The sequence below is a fragment of the Mustela nivalis genome (genome assembly GCF_964662115.1).
Source record: "Mustela nivalis genome assembly, chromosome: 12".
Lineage (NCBI taxonomy): Eukaryota > Metazoa > Chordata > Mammalia > Carnivora > Mustelidae > Mustela > Mustela nivalis.
The window spans coordinates 5143536-5160430 of record NC_139031.1 but is presented as its reverse complement, the minus strand read 5'-3'; the positions used below and the strand labels follow the sequence as shown (position 1 = coordinate 5160430).

Here is a 16895-nt window from a genome sequence, read left to right as displayed (position 1 = left end):
GTCTGTGATCCAAGACAGACATGGTGTGAAAGGGCCAGGAGGTTTCCAAGTTAAACAAGCTTCTCTGGAACGCTCCTGTGAATTTCAAGCGGCTGTCATGGCATCCTTTGATCCAGGTCCGCGGACGAGGGGCCGGTCTGAAGCAGGGGGCTGTAAATGACCCGCTCCAGGACAGTCATCCGTGGCGGGATTTCGGCGTTTACGTACGGACAGAACACGACATTTATTTTGGGTGTTCAAAGTGCCTGTGACCTCGGTCTCAGTGGTGAGCCGGTCTTAGAAACAGAAAGTTCGAACGTCTAGCATTGCACACCTCTGGCCAAACCCCCGCGCTTCCTTCCACCCCACTGATCCTCGTGCCCTAAATGTTCCTGGCCGGACTCCCTGCACAGGCATTCCGCACCATCCTGCGGGTTATGGCCATCTACGGCGGTGTCTTCCAGAATGCCCCCCCGCAGCCCCGCCCCACCAGGAGACCAGCTGTGTGGGGCAGAGAGAGCTTGCTTTTAGAACCGAGCCTTCGCCCTGGAAATAGAACACACAGGCCAGGGTCAGTACTGTTTCCTGAGAAACGGCTTTCTATCGTAAGTGCGTGTGTGCTGTGTTATAGCATAAAAAGGGTCTCTGGCTGGGGTCTGCAGTCAAAGACATTCCAAACCACTCCGTGATGAGGCTGCTGGCCTCGTTGTGGTCCCCGAGCTGTAAGTTCCTCCCACCAGGCTGATGCAAACTCCCCGGGTGCCAGGATCCGTCCACCACCTTCTCCTCTTAGCCCTTCCTGCAGATACTGTGGTCATGACCTTGAGTAGCCGTCAGTGTAATCAGAGTAGGTGGCTGTCCAGGTCAGCGATTTTCAATGCTTTTTTCTAACGGGACCAAGATAATGTTCCAGTGCCTGGCAGGGCTGACTTCTGTCGGTAGTGGTCACTTGGTGTGACCGGCTGTCCACGTAGGACAAGATACCATTTCTTAGCTCGGTGGGGAGGCGGGTACAGCTGGCAAAATGCCACCCTATGCAAGTCGCCGAGAGCCATCCCTGCACAGTCTTAGGGCTCTGGGAAGACAACTGCTTCCAAAAAAGTCCGGTTTTGGTGCAAGAAATTCCCCCTCAGTTACAGGCTAAATGGGTCAACAACCCGAGAAATACGTAACCTTTAACTCCTATCATGCACACCTTAGTCTGAACACTTTTGTCAGACCCTTCCCAAAGTTAGTTTTGGTCTGAGGGTGGGGGAAAGGATAAGGTGTCGCAGCTCTCAGAGCCGGGAGCTCACGAGAGGAAGAAGACAGGAAAGGGAGCTCCAGGTCCCCCCAGATGACTTTGCCTCTTCACGGAGTGGTGAGGGCAGCCCTTTCCCTGCAGGTTGCCACAGCCTTCATGATCTCCCCAGACACACCCGCTCACCGGGGAGCACTCTCGGCCCAGAAGCCTGAGCTCTTCTCTGGGAGGGCGACAACCTGAGGCCTCAGGGGCCATGTTGCTTAAGGCGCTAAGTGGCATGGGAGCCGGGAGGGGGCCGGGAACGCGTGGGGAAGAGGCAAGCACGAGAAACATCAAACACACGATCGCCCCACAGACAGAAGGTAGCAGACGCGTACCACAAGGGAACCCAGACGGCGCAGACACGGAAAGCCACACTGAGACTTCAGAGCTCTGGGAGCTGCTCGTGGCAAGCACAATCAGGGAAGGCTTTCTGGAGGTGGCAGCGCTCCAGGAGGTCTCCAGGGAGGCCGGAGGTCCCCAGAACTGATCTCCGGGTCTATTCCAACAGCCCCCAGCGGGTCCCCCACTCTCCCTGCCCAGTCGCCGACCCAGTCCTCCCGAGTGCAAGACATACCCTCAGCCACAGGTGCTGATGGGCTCGCGGATCACCCCATGCAAGGATCACCCCATGCAAACCCGGGATCCGGGCCTGGCCTGCAAGGCCTCGCCCACCTCTCTGACCGCCCTGCCCTCTCCCTCCCCACTCAGTCCTAGCCAGACAGCGCTTGCCCCTGCCGGGGACATTCGCACCGCTCCTCCCGCTGCTGGGCTCGGCCGCCCCCCTCATCACCTGGCTCCGTCCCAAACCCGCTCAGAGCCCCCCTCCACCGTCTAGCCCAGAGCAGCACCGTCCAACCCTCACCCTCTCCCCGTTATTCTCGGTACCATGCAACATGGCTGGACGCACGACACATACGGCTCCCGCTCTCTCCTCCCTAGACGGTAACCCCCGCCAGGGCAGGAACTCCCTCGTCCTGCCTGTGTCCCCAGGGTGCGGCAGATTGTCTTTAAACACTGACCGAACAGATGAAGTCAATGTGAGAAGACCCCCCCACCCCACACTTTCGAAGCCCCGGCGGGGCTGGTCAGGTGTGAGGTCCACCCGTCTGCGCGGTTACATCAGGCGCACTGGAAGGTGGACGTCCCCACCGGGAGAACCAGGCCCCGACAGTGCTGGCTCCAGGCCCACCTGCCGGGGCAGAAGGCTCAGCACGTGGGGCTCTATCGCCCCCTCGTGGTCACTTGGCCACAAAGCCGGGAAACCGCCCCCACATTTTTCTCTGGAAAACCAGGTTCAAAGGAGCATTCGGGATACAGAGGCAAAAGGAGGGCACCTATTAAGCCCATCTCGTCTCGAATGTGGGAGAGATTCATACAGATAGACTTTGCTCTGCTGTGGTGGCAGGCGGACCAGCCGCCCTGGGACTCGGGCTGTGGGCGAGGAGGCCAGCCCTTCAGAGCCGCTGCAGGCATCCCTCGTGATGGAGGAACTTGTCAAAAGTAAACTTTTCTTTTCAAAGGAAACGGTGGAAGGAGGGGCTCGCAGAGAAGATGAATTTACAGAAGGCAGAACTCAGACCTAAAAATCAGACCTTGCCTAAAGTCTACCTGATGAGCTCGCTCACCTGCTTACTGACGTCGACTTCGACTTTGGGAGGAAAAAAGGCTGGGAACAGACACATATAGTGAGGCTTTTGCTAGTCCGCACTGCGTTTTCCCTCTGTCTCAAGCCGTCACGGTCCTCTTACGGGACTGCTTCTCCCCTCACCTTCCTGCACAAAACAGCACCCCACCCCGCCGTGGGCCCTTGTAACCTGCTCTGTTTTTCTCCATAGCACAGGAGGAAAACCCAAGGCTGTCTGTGCTCCAGTTCTCCTCCCTCCCCCAGCCCTCCATCTGGAATATTCCCGATTAGCCCCTCCAGCTTTCCTTTGGTTGCCCAATCTGGACGAATCTCACCTCTGTCAAGAAATGTGTATCAGCCGGGATCCTTTAATGAAATGTAACAGAAAAATACAACTTAAAAGAGACTGAACAACAGGGACGTCTATTACCTAGAACACTGAGCTCTGTGACGCACACCACCGGGAGGATTCCACGCCCACCTTCCTGTTCCGCCATCTTGCATGGGGGCCATGGTCACAAGATGGCCACCATAGCTCTGGAAACCACATCCTCACACCACAGTCCAAGTAAGGACAAGGAGTTAGTCCTCATGTATCTCTTTTTGTTGGGGGAGATGACTTTTTGATCCTTTGAAGAGTTCTTCTTATATTTTGTTGGCAAAACATAGGTCCCTGGTTCACCTCAAGGCCAGTAATCCCGAAACCAGACATTTCCCCAAATGGGAAAGGGCTAATTCCAACCGAACTAGACCAGTGATAAGTCCTGCCCTGGCCTGGATCCTGAATAAAACCAGGCTCTGTTATGAAGAAAGGGGGAGCACTCGTCAGATGGGTTGTCAGAGTCCGCCAACACCTGGTAAGGAGATAGAGGGACTGAGGGACTGGTGGGGAGGGTGGGCAGAAAAGATATATGAGAAAGGGGCTGCACACAGGAGCCAAGAGCATCATGGCCGCCTGTCTGTGTCTCCAGAGCTGGAGATGATCTCAGCGATAGGCAGAAAAACATTTCGAAGACTGTGTCTAATGGCTGAAGGGGGCTTAGCTATCTGACGGTGTTTACACAGATGTGTGCAGATGCTCTCAAATATATGTGTATGTTTAAGGACCAAATAGGCAGAGGGAAGACTGTGGCAGCTCCTCAGGGCCCCACAAAGGAGCCACCACTGAGAGGTAGACTAAACTCAGTGAGGTCAGAGGGGCTGATGGGTTCTGAGGAGAACAATCCAGGTGTCCTCAGGAAAGGGACAGGTCAAACCTTGCTTAGCACCCAACCGTGTTCGGGGCCGACCAGCTCACATGCACCAATGCCACCCCTGAGCTTGGCAACCCTGTGCAGGGCCCCTGAATCCAGGATAAGCAACTGTCTTGCAGGGGTGCCGTGGGGCACATGCAGGCTCCACGTGTAGATCTGAACTTGAGTCTGCACAAAAAGCGCGCTGCTGAATGGTGTGGCCTTCATGGTGCCAAAGGGACATCCACACACTAGTGGTGCCAAGCCCGGAACAACCCAGAGAGGCCCAGAGGGCTGACGCTGAGTAATGGCAGCTCTGACGGGGCAGGCAGCCTTGTTGGGGCCATGAGGACAAACAGGTGTCCCCAGAGCAAAAACCCAGCAGTCTAAGGGAGAACAGAAACCACCACCAGAGATGGACGCAGGCTCGTGTCCCCGCCCCTCAGGACCCGTCTGTGTGTTTAGGAGTCCTCCCATCAGCTGCTTGCTTCTCGGCCTGAGAATGTGTTCATCTCTCCTATCTTGAGGTAAACAGACCAACTCAAAACTTCCTTGAGCCCCAATCCATCCATTTCTACTAGTCTACCTTGCTTTGCCAGGATAGGCTCAGCAAGGCTACGGCAAGAAATAAGCCCCAGGTTCTCAGTGGTTCGACATAAAACAGGTTTCTTTTGGTCAGGTCGCCAGTCCCCACGGGGAGGCAGCTGGCTCTGGGCTGCTCTCCCCACCGAGGACCTAGATCTGGCCCCAGCACTGTGGGCCCAACCCAGCTTCAGGGAGGGGTTGGGAGAAGCAGAGGAGCTCGCGCCACGACTGGGCACCGGGCGTGGCCACCCTTCACTCCCCTTCCCTTCCAGCTCACATGTCCCCTTCCCTTCGGACTCACAAGATATCTCCAACTCGGTCCTTGGCCAGGTCACACGCTCTCCTTCCCTTCCCCGCTGCTGAAACGGCTCTCCTGACAATCACCCACAAGGAACTGGCCTCAGGACCGGCCTCCTTCCTCCCCAGAGGGCATCTGAGCCCTGTGGTAACACCCCCCCCACACACACAAAAGTGTTCCTGTGATGTACAGATCACGAGCCAAATGTGACACGAACACCTGTTTCCTATCTGTGAACTGGCATCGCTGTCCCCTGGAAGGGTCACAGCGACACAGAAAATCATAGCGTGTGGGTCAGGAGTCTGAAATGAAGGCCGGCAGGTCCCCACGGCCTCTGAACCTGGGGGGGATCTTTCCTTGGCTTTTCAGCTTCTGGTGCCTCTGGCAACCCCTGGGGCTCCTCGGCTCGAGACACATCTCCCCCATCTCGGCCTTCCTCCCACCGTGTCCCCCTCTTCTTACAAAACACGAATTATGTCGGACGTGGCCCCCACCACCTCTAGGATGACTTTTTCTTAACTCGTTACATCCATAGCAGCTTTATTTCAATAAGGTCACATTCAGGGATTTGGGGGGGGGGGTTAGGACCTCAAACTGTCTCTTTTGTGGGGACACAGATAAACCCACAGAAATTATTGTAAGGACTAAAATGAACTGGTACTTTTTAATAATCCTCCCACTACAGAGAGATTTTAAAAATCTACCTCTATTTTAGCAATCTACCTAAAATAGAGGGTTTATCTCATCTGATTCTCCACCGAGCCCTTGCCTGGTAACTTGACCTTAATTCCTACATGAGCCCCATTTCTCTGGCCCGCACGCCTGCTGCTGCCCGTGGATTTGCTGCTGGATTCAGGGCCTTCCTAACACGGGTGGTCATGTCCAGAGCCTGTAGGAGATTCACGTACCACCAGGAACTCTAATAAACAGCAATTTCAGATGCAAGTTCCGCTCACCAGGGCCTGTGGGAAGGTCACCTCTGTGAAGCCGCTGGCCGGGACCGGCAGCAGAGAAAGCAGCTGCAGGCTGGTGGGTCGGCGGCTTCCTCCCTCACGGAGGCAGGGCTGGGATCCGATGTCAACCTTCCCGGGAGGCGGAGGGCGAGGCCCGATGGGTGGGTCGGTGTCCACGACCCTGTGGAGCAGCTGGTGGGCTGCCAGGAGCAGGAATTCGGTTTTAGCGGCAAGCTCTCTTTTGTGCGAAGGTGAGAGGGAGACCTCCTGCCTTTGGTGGAGAGGGAGCTTCTGCTTCTGTTCGTGTCTGTGTTTCTGAAGCGCTTATTCTGACGCGGTGCATCGTCTTATCTGTCCTTTATCGTTGCCGAGAGAGTCGTGCTTACTTCTCGGTGAACACGGCCAATGCCCCACATTCAGAAGGAGCCCGAGCCTGAGAGCTGAGCTCATGGGTGGACTCAGGGGTGGACGGAGGGTACTGGGGTTGCTGGACGCCCGCTAGTGCCAGGCGCTGATCAAGACGCTGAGAAAGGAGCCTAGGACCGAAGAGCCCCTCCGCTCGGAGAGCTTACATTCCTCTGGGAAAGGCAGCCAAGGGAACCAGTCCGTTCACAGCACTCGCTGTGGAGAAGAAGCATGTAATGTGCAGAATGTGCTGATTTTGTGCAGGCCCCAGAGGAAGGCCCTGCCGAAGAGGCGGCGTGAAGAGGCAGGTGGGAGCCGGGGGTGCGGTGGTCTTCCCTGAACACGGGAACCCCCTGTACCTGTGTCCTTCCTCTCTTCCGTCCGACCCAGCACCGTGACTGGGCTGCAGTCTCTGGTCTCACTACCAGAACTCCCACGTCCTGCCCGACTCAGACGCACCTTCTGGAGCCTGGACCTCACTCATCGGACCACCCGTCACGGACGTACGCACTTCTCCCTTGAATGCGCCCTACCTTCTCTCAGACAGACCCCCCAGCTCTTCTCTACCCAGACCACCATCCGGATGCTCTGAGCATCCAACCTACCGACTTCCAGCGATGGTGAGAAAGGTGTGATGTTTACTCGCGTTTACAAACCCATTTTTTCACCCTTTACAAAAGAAAGGCCTGACACCCCAAGACTATATTTTTCCATTTTGGGGGACATGTGAATAACATAAAGTTTTGCTCCAGATGGAAATTATTTTGGTGTAAGGAATCTCCAAGGAAACCCTTCTCTTTTCCTCTCTTCTAAATGGCTGGCTGTTGTCCGACTATTGGCTTAGAGATTCCTAAAATCTTCTTCCAGCAGAGTCTTCGCCTCTGGGTTAAAAGTAGATTGGGGAGTTCAACTCAGACCACCTGAGTTCAAATCTTGGTTCTACCACGTACCAGCTGTGTGGGCCTTCGCTCCATGACGTACCCTCTCTGTGGCTCAGTTTTTATTTTGATAAAAATGGTAAAAAGTCACTTTATAGAGTCTTACACAAGGACTAAAGTAATTGTCAGGTAGGACGCACTCAGGAGACAGGGTAAAGCATTTGTCGTTATTTGTGATTGTTAGGCGTAATATTTGTAATGACAACAATTAGAAAGCGAAGTTTAGTGACATGACACGAAGCCACTCTTGAGGTCCTTGCTGACTGTGCAAAATTATTTCATTATTTTTTAAAACTTCAATCTTATTATTTGAGTTCATGAACATATTGACCGGGATTTCTTTCACTCGTCTCCAAAGGCAAGATTCAGTTCTAGAAACCCCTTTGAAGATAAAGCTTCACCCTTCTGGAAGCTTCTCCTGCCGCATGACTGCTTTGGACTTCTGGAACTACTAGACGGTAGCTCGGTCCAAACACTTCAGACTCTGCGGACCAGATCCTACGGCTGCAACATGACGGCAGTCACAGTCCAAAGAGCCAAACGGGCGTGACTGTTTTCAACAGAGCTTTATTTGTAACAACAGGTGGCCAGTCAGATTTTGTCCCCGGACTCTGGTTTGCCCACCACTGTTATTAGAAGACGGGGCAGAAGAGTGGATGATTGTTTTGGGTAGGATTAGACCTTGACCATCATGAGAATTATGTTTGGGGCTACAGTGGGGCTGGAGGGAGTATGATAAAAACCCCGAGTCCCCAAGACATGCCTCGAATCCACACGCCACTGGATCAGCAGAGCAGAGCGAGTGGGAGGTAGCAGCCATGCCTCACTAGCAGGTCCTCCATGGGATGGATCCTTCTAGAACCAAGATTTGGTTCTCTTCCCTGGGCCACAAACACCAGCCAACCTGGGAATCGCTGGTCCTAAGGCCAGGTGTGGCATCGGGATCCGAAGCTCCCACCCGCATTCCCTTTCTTGTTCTCAGAGCGTCTGAAGACTGAATTATCTCCTTTTCGTTTTTTATGTCCTCTTTGATGAGGGCCGCGCTCATGACTTCTCTCCTCCTCCTTCCTTTGCCCCGATCCTTGATGACGGTGCTCCTCAAGCTCGACTACACATCCGGGCCACCCGGGGAGCTGCCGAACCTTCAGATTCTAGGTCCGCCCTGTGGGGCCTAAGTCACCCGATAGAAAGACAGGCTGCAGCCAGAACTCCAGGAGAAATGGGCCTGGCCTCGAGAGGCAGGACTTGGAAAACATCCTTACTTGTGCTGGTCGGACACAACGCAGGGTTGCCGCTACGGAGGGAGTGGTGTGCACACTTACAAGTGTACATAGAGTGACGGGATGGAGCCCCCAAAGGGACGCTGTGGACACGCCCGCATGCCGGGCACTGGGAGAGTGGAGCGTGAGAGCTGCCTGTTGGGCTCTTCTCTGGGAACTTCCTGCCCATGTCTGGGGTGGGGTGGGGGGTGGGTCATGGGTCATTCTAGTCTTGCTGCAGGATCTGCCCCTCCCCCCACAACCAGCCGGTTCAGAGACCCCAACTGGGCTAATCAGGTATCCTATAATGACTTCCGCGTGGCAAGAGGAGAGACACAGAGACAATGAAGTCTCTGGATCTCATGTTAAGATCCGCGCACTCTCGCTGCCAAGGCCCCCACAGCCAGCCCGGTCCCCTTCCTTCCCGAGCCCCCAGCAGTCAGCTCTTCTTTGAATTCTATAAATACCCCCAAAGCCTTCCAATGAGTTGTCTTCCTTGTTTTTTTTTTTTTTTTTTTTTTAAAAGTGGTATGAAAGAAGGATGGGGACCAAAATTCGATTCAGAAATGAGGCTAGAGAAGCCCGCTTTACGCCCCTCGTACAAAGGCAGCTCTGAGACGTCCGGCAGGCAACAGAGCTGTTACACGGTCAGTGTCCATCACAGACAAAAAACCCCGATCGCTCGCAAGCTCAGCTCTTCTCAGCACCAAGGCTGGACAGGAAATGTCTCCCAGGGGCCTTGGGGAACGAACGACGTCTTTGCGATGCTCTTCCAGGGGACACCGTGGGTCTCACGGGCTGTTTCTTATAAAGACCCTCCACGCAGACTGATGAGAGGCATTACTCTCAGGCTCCATCATGTGAAACCCGTACCGGGGCAGCGGGAGCAACACACGGTCTGGGGCCCTGGATCCAGGAACTGGTTCAAGTAGGCGGGAAGGCAGCAGACGGCACACTCTGCAAGCACGCCCCCTGCGAGCACATCTGCAGACCAGGCAGCAGGGAGCCCAGGTGACCCTCCTCCCGGCCCAGTAGGGCACCCCTCCCGCCAGGAAACCGACCTTCATTAATGACAGGGCCTGGCAGGATGGGCTTCCACTTGGGGAATACCCATGTTCCTGGGCTCAGTGGTCCAGGGTCAAGAGCATGGGTCTTGGGACCGGCCTACTCTGGTCTGAGCCTCCCCTCCCAGGGAGCTCCTGTGCAGAAGCCAAGCGCCCAGCCCCACCTGATCAATGCTTGTCTTCACGAGCGGCCGGAGCCAACCAGAGCCTCCCCGAGCTCAGTCTACAGCTGCCTGGCCAGATGGTAGAGAAGAGCCTTGACAAGTTATGGATACTCCATAACATCTTAGAAGACAGACCCTGGAAACAGGATTTTCTGGCCAAGAACATTGAAGAGCCCTTTAAAATGCCAAACAGAAAAAGGCAGCATGGCCTTCTGCTTCCCAGGGAGCTGCAAGGCCAGCCCGGCACCACCACCCAACTCATCACTCTCCCACACTCCGTGTCTTGGCGGCTCCCTTCCGCCTTCAGAAATGACCCTGGCCTTCACAGGCTGGCCCGTCTCCACCCACAGATCCTCTCCATTCCCAGCCCTTGACGTGAACCGTACATCTTGGCTTTTCCTATGTGACCCATGGACTGGCCTAGACAGTGTCCTCTCCACTCATGCCTTTCCGGGAGCCTCAGAATGTGAACTTTTTGAATGGGTAACACTGCAGACGTAATCCGTTAAGACAAGATGCGACTATACTAGAGCAGAACGGTCTGCTAATCCGAGACTTAGCTCTCACAAGAAGAGGAGCGGAGACCCACGGCACAGACACACGAAGGAAAGATGCCGTTCGAAGATGGAGGGAAAGGCAGGGATTGGAGTGACGCTGCTCTAAGGCAACGGGGACCACGGGTTACAGGCACCACCAGAAGCCAAGAGAAAGACGTGGAATAGATTCTCCCTGAGACCCTTCAGAGGGAGAAGCACCTCTGCCATTCGAGTGGCATCTTGAATTTGGACTTCCGGCCTCCAGAACTGTGACAGTCTACATTTCTGTTGCTCGAACCACTCGGTTGTTACAGCAGCTCCAGGAGGCTAATACAAGGTAGTTCCGTTATAACCAACACAGGCGTGATGCCACCAGTGAAACAAGGCGTCCTGACGTCGACCCACCCAGCATCCCCTCCTCTTAGAGGATATTTGAGAGTTTCACGATCTCGGTCAAGGAAGCCTCAACTCTCTCGAGAGCGTTAGGACATCAGTGCCTGGACACGCCCCTCTCCCTACTGGGTTTGTGGACTTAATTCCCAATGGCATCTCACCCAGTGGCTGGAGGGCCACTCTGACCCATGACCTTTGTGCATTGACGCTTAGGGCCAGTCGTTAGGGGGAAGAGGTCAGGGGTACCAGCAACCATACCCCACACCACACAGAAAAGGAAAGAGAGAGCCCCGGACACTGAATCTGTGCTCTGTGCCTTGGTCGTGCCAATCAAGTATTGCTTTATCCTGCGGGTCCTGAGTGTAACACGCGATCTGGAAAAAAAGGAAGGCGACCGACCGACTGCACACCAAAGGGCGAGTTTGGTTCCCAAATTCCTGCCGTCCCAAACAGGAGCTGTCTAATCATCATGGAGACTCAGAGGGCGTGGGGAGATGTGCTAAGACACGGGGAAGGAGGAAACCCGCTCTGTCTACTTTGCGGCTTGTCCGTTACACTCCTAGGTATGATCAACGGTGCTCAACTGGGAGTATTTTGTCCTTAAGTCCCAGATACTCACGAGGGTGAAGAGTGCTCACCTAAACACACATTTTCTTCCTTCCCTTGTTTCCCCAGTAAATCAACCCCAGCTGCCCAGCACCCAAAACAGAAAGTCACAATCTGTCAGAAACAGGTCCAATCAAACCCCACAAAACCAAGCCACAGGTAGTGAGGAGCACATCTGGCAGAGCAAACCAAGGTCTGGGTCCTCTGGCCCCAGGGAATGTGCCGAAGCTTAGCTTGCTGCGGGTGCAGATTTCAGGGAAGCCTATGGGCCCAGGTTTCATGTAGCTGTCCTTGCAAGTCCCACTGGGAGGACTGGGACGTTTGCGCTGCCCCCGTACCGACGGCTTTGTGTAGGCAGAAAATGGCAGGTGGAAACCAACCGTGTTCTGGAGAAAGCGCTGTCCTTGGGGGACAGACAAGACGCATGCACTCGGCACCAAGTCACCGACACCCCCCCGGCTGGCCTGGGTGCCCCTGCGAATGGCATGTGCCCCACCGGCCCTCGGAGGTCAGGTCCCCAGCAGCCCAGCACCCACCTGAATCAATAGCATCAATGTCTTACTTTTTCTGGAGCGGGAGAAGAACCTGATGCCCCCGGGGGAGGTAGACGGGTTGGAGTTGGGAGAAGACTCCTTGGACGAGGAGCGGAAGATCCCGCTGAAGCTCATGCGGCGGGGGGAGCGGGGTGGGGACTCCTGATAGGAGAACGGGAACACGGTTTTGGGAGAGCCAGGGCTGGTCTTGGGTCTCACGGGAGCGGACACGGGGCTGGAGGGCCGGTGTTGGGGGCCTCTGGAGAAGAACCCTTTAGAGGGGCTGCCCGAGCTGCAGGGGCTGTCCACCTGGGGAGAGACAGACAGACAGACAGACAGGTCATTCCGAGCACAGGCACTCAGCCCTCAGCCCTGCACTGAGTCGGTCCCTCCCGTGCCTGCCCCTCTGGACGTTCTCTGTCACGAGGCTGCTCCTCCGTGGCCCCAGCCCCAGAAACAGCCCTGAGCTCTTGTGCAAACACAGGGGGCCACCCCATGGTCTGGAGGAAAGCACGGGACCCAAGGGGGCTCGTCCGCGCCACCCAGAGGCCCACTGACTGCGCCCCAGCTCTCCGGAAGAAGTTCCCGGGACGGGAAAGGCGGCAGGAAAGGCTGGAGGCCTGGGTTTCCCCTTCATCCCATCCGCGGGTCTGTCCTCCGGCCTTTACTTCTCAACTCCTGACACTCTGACACTGTCCCTCTCGAGGTCTGACTACACCGACGCGATGTTCTCTTGGCCCTCGTCGGAGGAGGAAACAGGCATCTCTACGACCTGAAACGCGGTGAGCCCAGGGCTCGGGTCCGACGTGACCTGGCGCTGGAAGCATGGATGTCCCCTCCGAGCTGCTGTGGCATGGGACGACAGGGGTTGCTGACAGCTCAGGAAGCAAGTGAACAAGGCCGAATACCTCGGGGGCGCACTCCATGGGTGACTTAACCTTGACGGTCTGGGAAATGTCCGACTCTTCCTGTAACTTCAAGCCCAAGCGTACAGCTCACAGACTTGGAGGCACATCGGGTGTGTCCTGCTGGGGGGCGCAGGGACTGGTACTTGCAGCCCGAGGGGAAGGGTCTGACCCCAGCTCACCCCTCACTGGGCCCTCCTGAGTCACTTAGGCTCTCTCTGTGCCTGTTTCCTCATCTGTTAAGACCAGGTGTCGCGCCCACCCCTGAAGCACAGGAGCCGGCTCTGCACGTTCTGCTCCTGCCGTGGCTTCGGCAAACTTGTGACAAAGGAGCCGGAAGGACCTCAGGGCCCTCCTGGTCCCACAGCAGGAAAGAACAGCAGCTTGTCCACACGGCTCCTGGGGCACACAGGCCAGGCAGGGAAGCAGCCAGCACAGAGACCCTGGGAGGCCACTCGGCAGGTAGCCACAGATGTATGAAGGCAGGTGAGCCCATGTGACCAAAGGCAACCTCTGTGCAGCTCTGGCCGCTCTGTCCACACGGGGCCAGTGGGGGGCCCAGGGCCCCTGTGAGCTCTCCCACCACCAGAGGGAACCCCGAACTGGGCTTGTGGCTCCTTCCAGAAGGCTGTGCCCTTGTGCGGACCCCTTCGGTGACCCTTAATCACAAGTCACTTCTCCCTGCAACTCTCCACCCTATGCCCAAGGGCCCGTGTGGCCATGTGGGGGAAGCACCGGCTGGCTCCCAATCCCTTGGGCAGGTGAGTTTCCAAGCCAGAGGACGGGCACAACAGATGCATCACGCAAGCACCTCTCCTCCTAGAGAGGCCAAGTTTTTCTTTGTCCATTTAATACAGAAAACATCTAACCCTCCAACCCTATCATTAGCGCTCTGGGTCTTGCTACTCTCCCCCTCCCCACGGGACTCAGGCTTTCTGGAGTTTTTCTGAACCCCAAGGAGAAGCTCTCCAGGTAACAGATGTGGCTGTCGACACGGGGGGTGGGGGCAGGGGGGAGGAAGAGCACACAGCGTGGGAAACGACCCTGCAGCGCACAAGCAAGGAGTGTGGACACAGGAACCGGAGTTGGAAGCCGGCCCAGCATCCGGCAGCCTGGACGAGTGACTTAAGCTTCAGGGTCCTCCTCCGTCCAGCGGGGACACTAGGTCGACTCACTGGGTCTGTGCTTAAGGAGACCGCCGACAGGGAAGCCCTGGCACAATTTCTGGACACGGTAAGTCTATGCATATTTGATCCACACGCCTCGTCATGAATTAGGAACGAACAGTTGCTTGATATGCGCGGAATGTTAGGGAGGCCGGGCTGAATCATGGAAGGATACCACATGCGGCCTAAGAACCTCACTCTTCTCTGAGGCTTTTTAGCCAGGGAGTGGCACAGTCAGATTTGCTCGGGGCGGACCATCTGCTAGCCTCTCCCCGTCACTTGCCAAGCACCACTAGCCGGAAGCCAGGAGAAGGGGCCAGTGGGACGCAGGGTGAAGGTCACAAAGCTGCTAAGTGGTGACATGGGACTTCAGGGCCCGTGGCCTATCGGTCCCGAGAGCGGCAGAAATAGCCGAGAGGCGGAGCAGCCTGGTAGACGTGCGGTGACATCAAGGTCAAGTCTGAGGGCGGGGGCCGGAGTCCGGTTCAGGCGCTACTTGCAAGGCCAACCGCACAGCGGAGCCCCGTGTTTGCTCCGCTCCGCACCGTGCTGGGAGCTCCGCAGGGAGAAGGCAGAACCACCGAGCCGGTGCTGGCCTCGGGGTTGGGCGCGGGGGGACAAGACGGGGATGGCAGGCAAGGCGTGGCCCATGAAGAAAGGGTGAAACACTGTCCCACGGGGGTCAGGGGGTGGAGTCAGAGAAAACCCGAAAGCTGATGGGCTTTGGACAGGCTGATGGGTGGAGAGCACCCAGGGCCTGAGAAGGAGGAGACAGAATGGGAAGCGCAAACAGCCATTTTCTTGGGCCGCCAGGGATGGGTGGCGCCAAACACCACTGGGGAGCCTGCCATGGGGGGGGGGGGGCGGCTCTGCGTGCCAGCCTGAACCTCGTTTGATAAACCAGGGGGAAGCCTAGGGTTCTCCTGCCTGGGATTCCACTCTGTACTGAGAATTCCAGGCCAACTGCGTCAGGCACTGAGGAGGAACCCAGGAAAGTAGACCTTTCCCCAAAAAAGGCCAGATAATGGGAGACATGGCCAGCTCCGCCTTCTCCCATGGGGGCGGACCGTGAGAGCCTAATCGTGCTCCTGGGCAGTGGGAGCCAGCACGCCCCCGTCTGCTCCGCCCACTGGGTGGGGGTGATGCAGATCCGGGCATCAATGGAAGGTGCCAGGGACGGGGCCTCAGCTTGTGCCTATAGCAAGCTGCTGTCCAACAGAACTTCGGTAAATGTCACTGGATGAGTCCCTGTGTCTGGATGAACAAAAGGGCCCAGAGACCCCCCAGGTGTGTGCTGCTGGGCAGGAGCAAACGCGGGGCAGGCAGTCGGGCCGTCTGCCAGGAGGGCCGCTGAGGCGAAGGCCAGGCTGCCTGGTGCTCAGAACGCCCTCCCCACCGGCCCAGAAGCCACGCCATGCTGGCAGACCCAGAGTGACGCCCGTCGTGTGGAAAGATCTAGAAATCCTGGCATTGAGCTTCCCCGAGGGGCTGGCCTGGGAACCACAGGCTTCAGCTGTGTGGAGTCAAGGGGACCAGAAGCGCGTCACAGACGCACAGTGTGCGACAAAGAGCTGCCGTCTCGAGGGGGAAAGACAGCACAGACGGGGTGAAGTGAGGGGCCTGGGGGACCGCATGGACAGACATTATGGCACGCCAGGTAGGTGTCCTGCAGGCATCAGCAGCACCTGTGAAGGAGTGCTTCTGTCTCCCTTCATATGGGCTCCTGGGACCCAGAGGGGCCGCCAAGCACCCGCCTGTTCCCACACATCTGTGCCCGCGGAGCCTAGCGGCACCTCCCACCCTCTTGGCGGCCGCATCACGTCTGCAGAAAGGACCGGCTGCCCGAGAATCTAACCCACGTTCCCCTTCAGAGGGGTGTTCACACCGCGATCTGGGTTGCGAAGAGGAAGGATGGAATCTGGCAGGGGAAGAGCGCGGCCCTCCCGAGGCGGTCTGGAGAGTCTTCTTGGTAGTGGCCAAACTCTGCCTCTCAAAAAGGCCGGCTTTCCGTCTATATAATGCCAGGTCGCTGGAGTCTCACGGGGATTCACTGGAGAACCGCCAAGGTTCAAGGGTCAGGAGGAGGGAGGGGGATGGGGCAGAGGTGCGCGTGGGGAAGCCACGGGAAGGCCACGGGCAGCAGGTCAGTGGGAATCCCAAGCGTCCGCGCCCTGTCCACTCGCAGCCAGTGGCCTGTCTCTAGTTATGTCGGGGAGAAGCGCCTTCCCAGCTGACTGGGCACGGAGGTCCCTCCATCTCCTGCACCACCGCGCAGACCCTCTGGAACAATTCACTGCCTTCTTGGGAGGTCATGCCCTCCTCTCCTGCGAGGCCACAGGCACAGGAGGCCCGTGTCCCACACGTCATCATCACCAGTGTCCCGCAGCATTCAGAGGATACAGTAAACCCCCCAAGGTCCCTCTCCGCTCTGCAGTCACACATTTGTGACAGTGATTTGGCTCTGGAACCCTCTGGGAGCCCCCAAAAGGGGGCTGGTGGGGCTGGATGAGGCCCAGTCCTCACCGTGGGTCTTTACTGCATGCCCAGTCCTGCCTTAGGTTTCACTTGAAGGAGGGCATCTCAGAGTCAAACCCTTGGACGCGGCCAGCCCGAGGGGACAAAGAGGTCGGCCTGCAGCCTCAGACTGGCCTGCTGGGCGGGGAGGTCTGCTTCTCCTTCCTGAGAGCATCCTCTGAGTGCCGTCTTGGGCTGGGCCACAGTGACTGCTCATCGGGCCGCCTGCTCACTCAGGACGGGTTGCTGGAAACAGTGGAAACCCAGACGGGGAGCTGGGAACAGTGGAAACCCACACGCCTGACCCAGTACGTTGCCTTCATTGTGGGCAATTCGAATGCTTAGGGAACAGGCTAGCTTCCCCAGCACGGGCGCTCTCGCCGCCGCCCCAGGCTGCCAGTACCCAGAGCTGAAGCATCGTGGGGTTCTGAATCTCCACTCAGACAAGGCTCATGG

The 16895-nt window shown here is 57.0% G+C and overlaps 1 protein-coding gene across 6 annotated transcripts in view; it reads right to left on the bottom strand.

The window, feature by feature from the left end:
- The window catches only part of PRKAG2 (protein kinase AMP-activated non-catalytic subunit gamma 2), a 245239-nt gene that overhangs the window by 153229 nt on the left and 75115 nt on the right, over positions 1–16895 (bottom strand). For 4 of the 6 annotated variants that reach the window (XM_082693434.1, XM_082693437.1, XM_082693438.1 and 1 more), the window contains exon 3: positions 11884–12163. In XM_082693434.1, coding sequence (XP_082549560.1) covers positions 11884–12163 — 280 coding nt within the window. Of the gene's footprint in view, positions 1–11857; positions 12164–16895 lie in introns of all 6 variants that reach the window. The other 2 variants (XM_082693440.1, XM_082693443.1) reach the window with 1 other exon arrangement.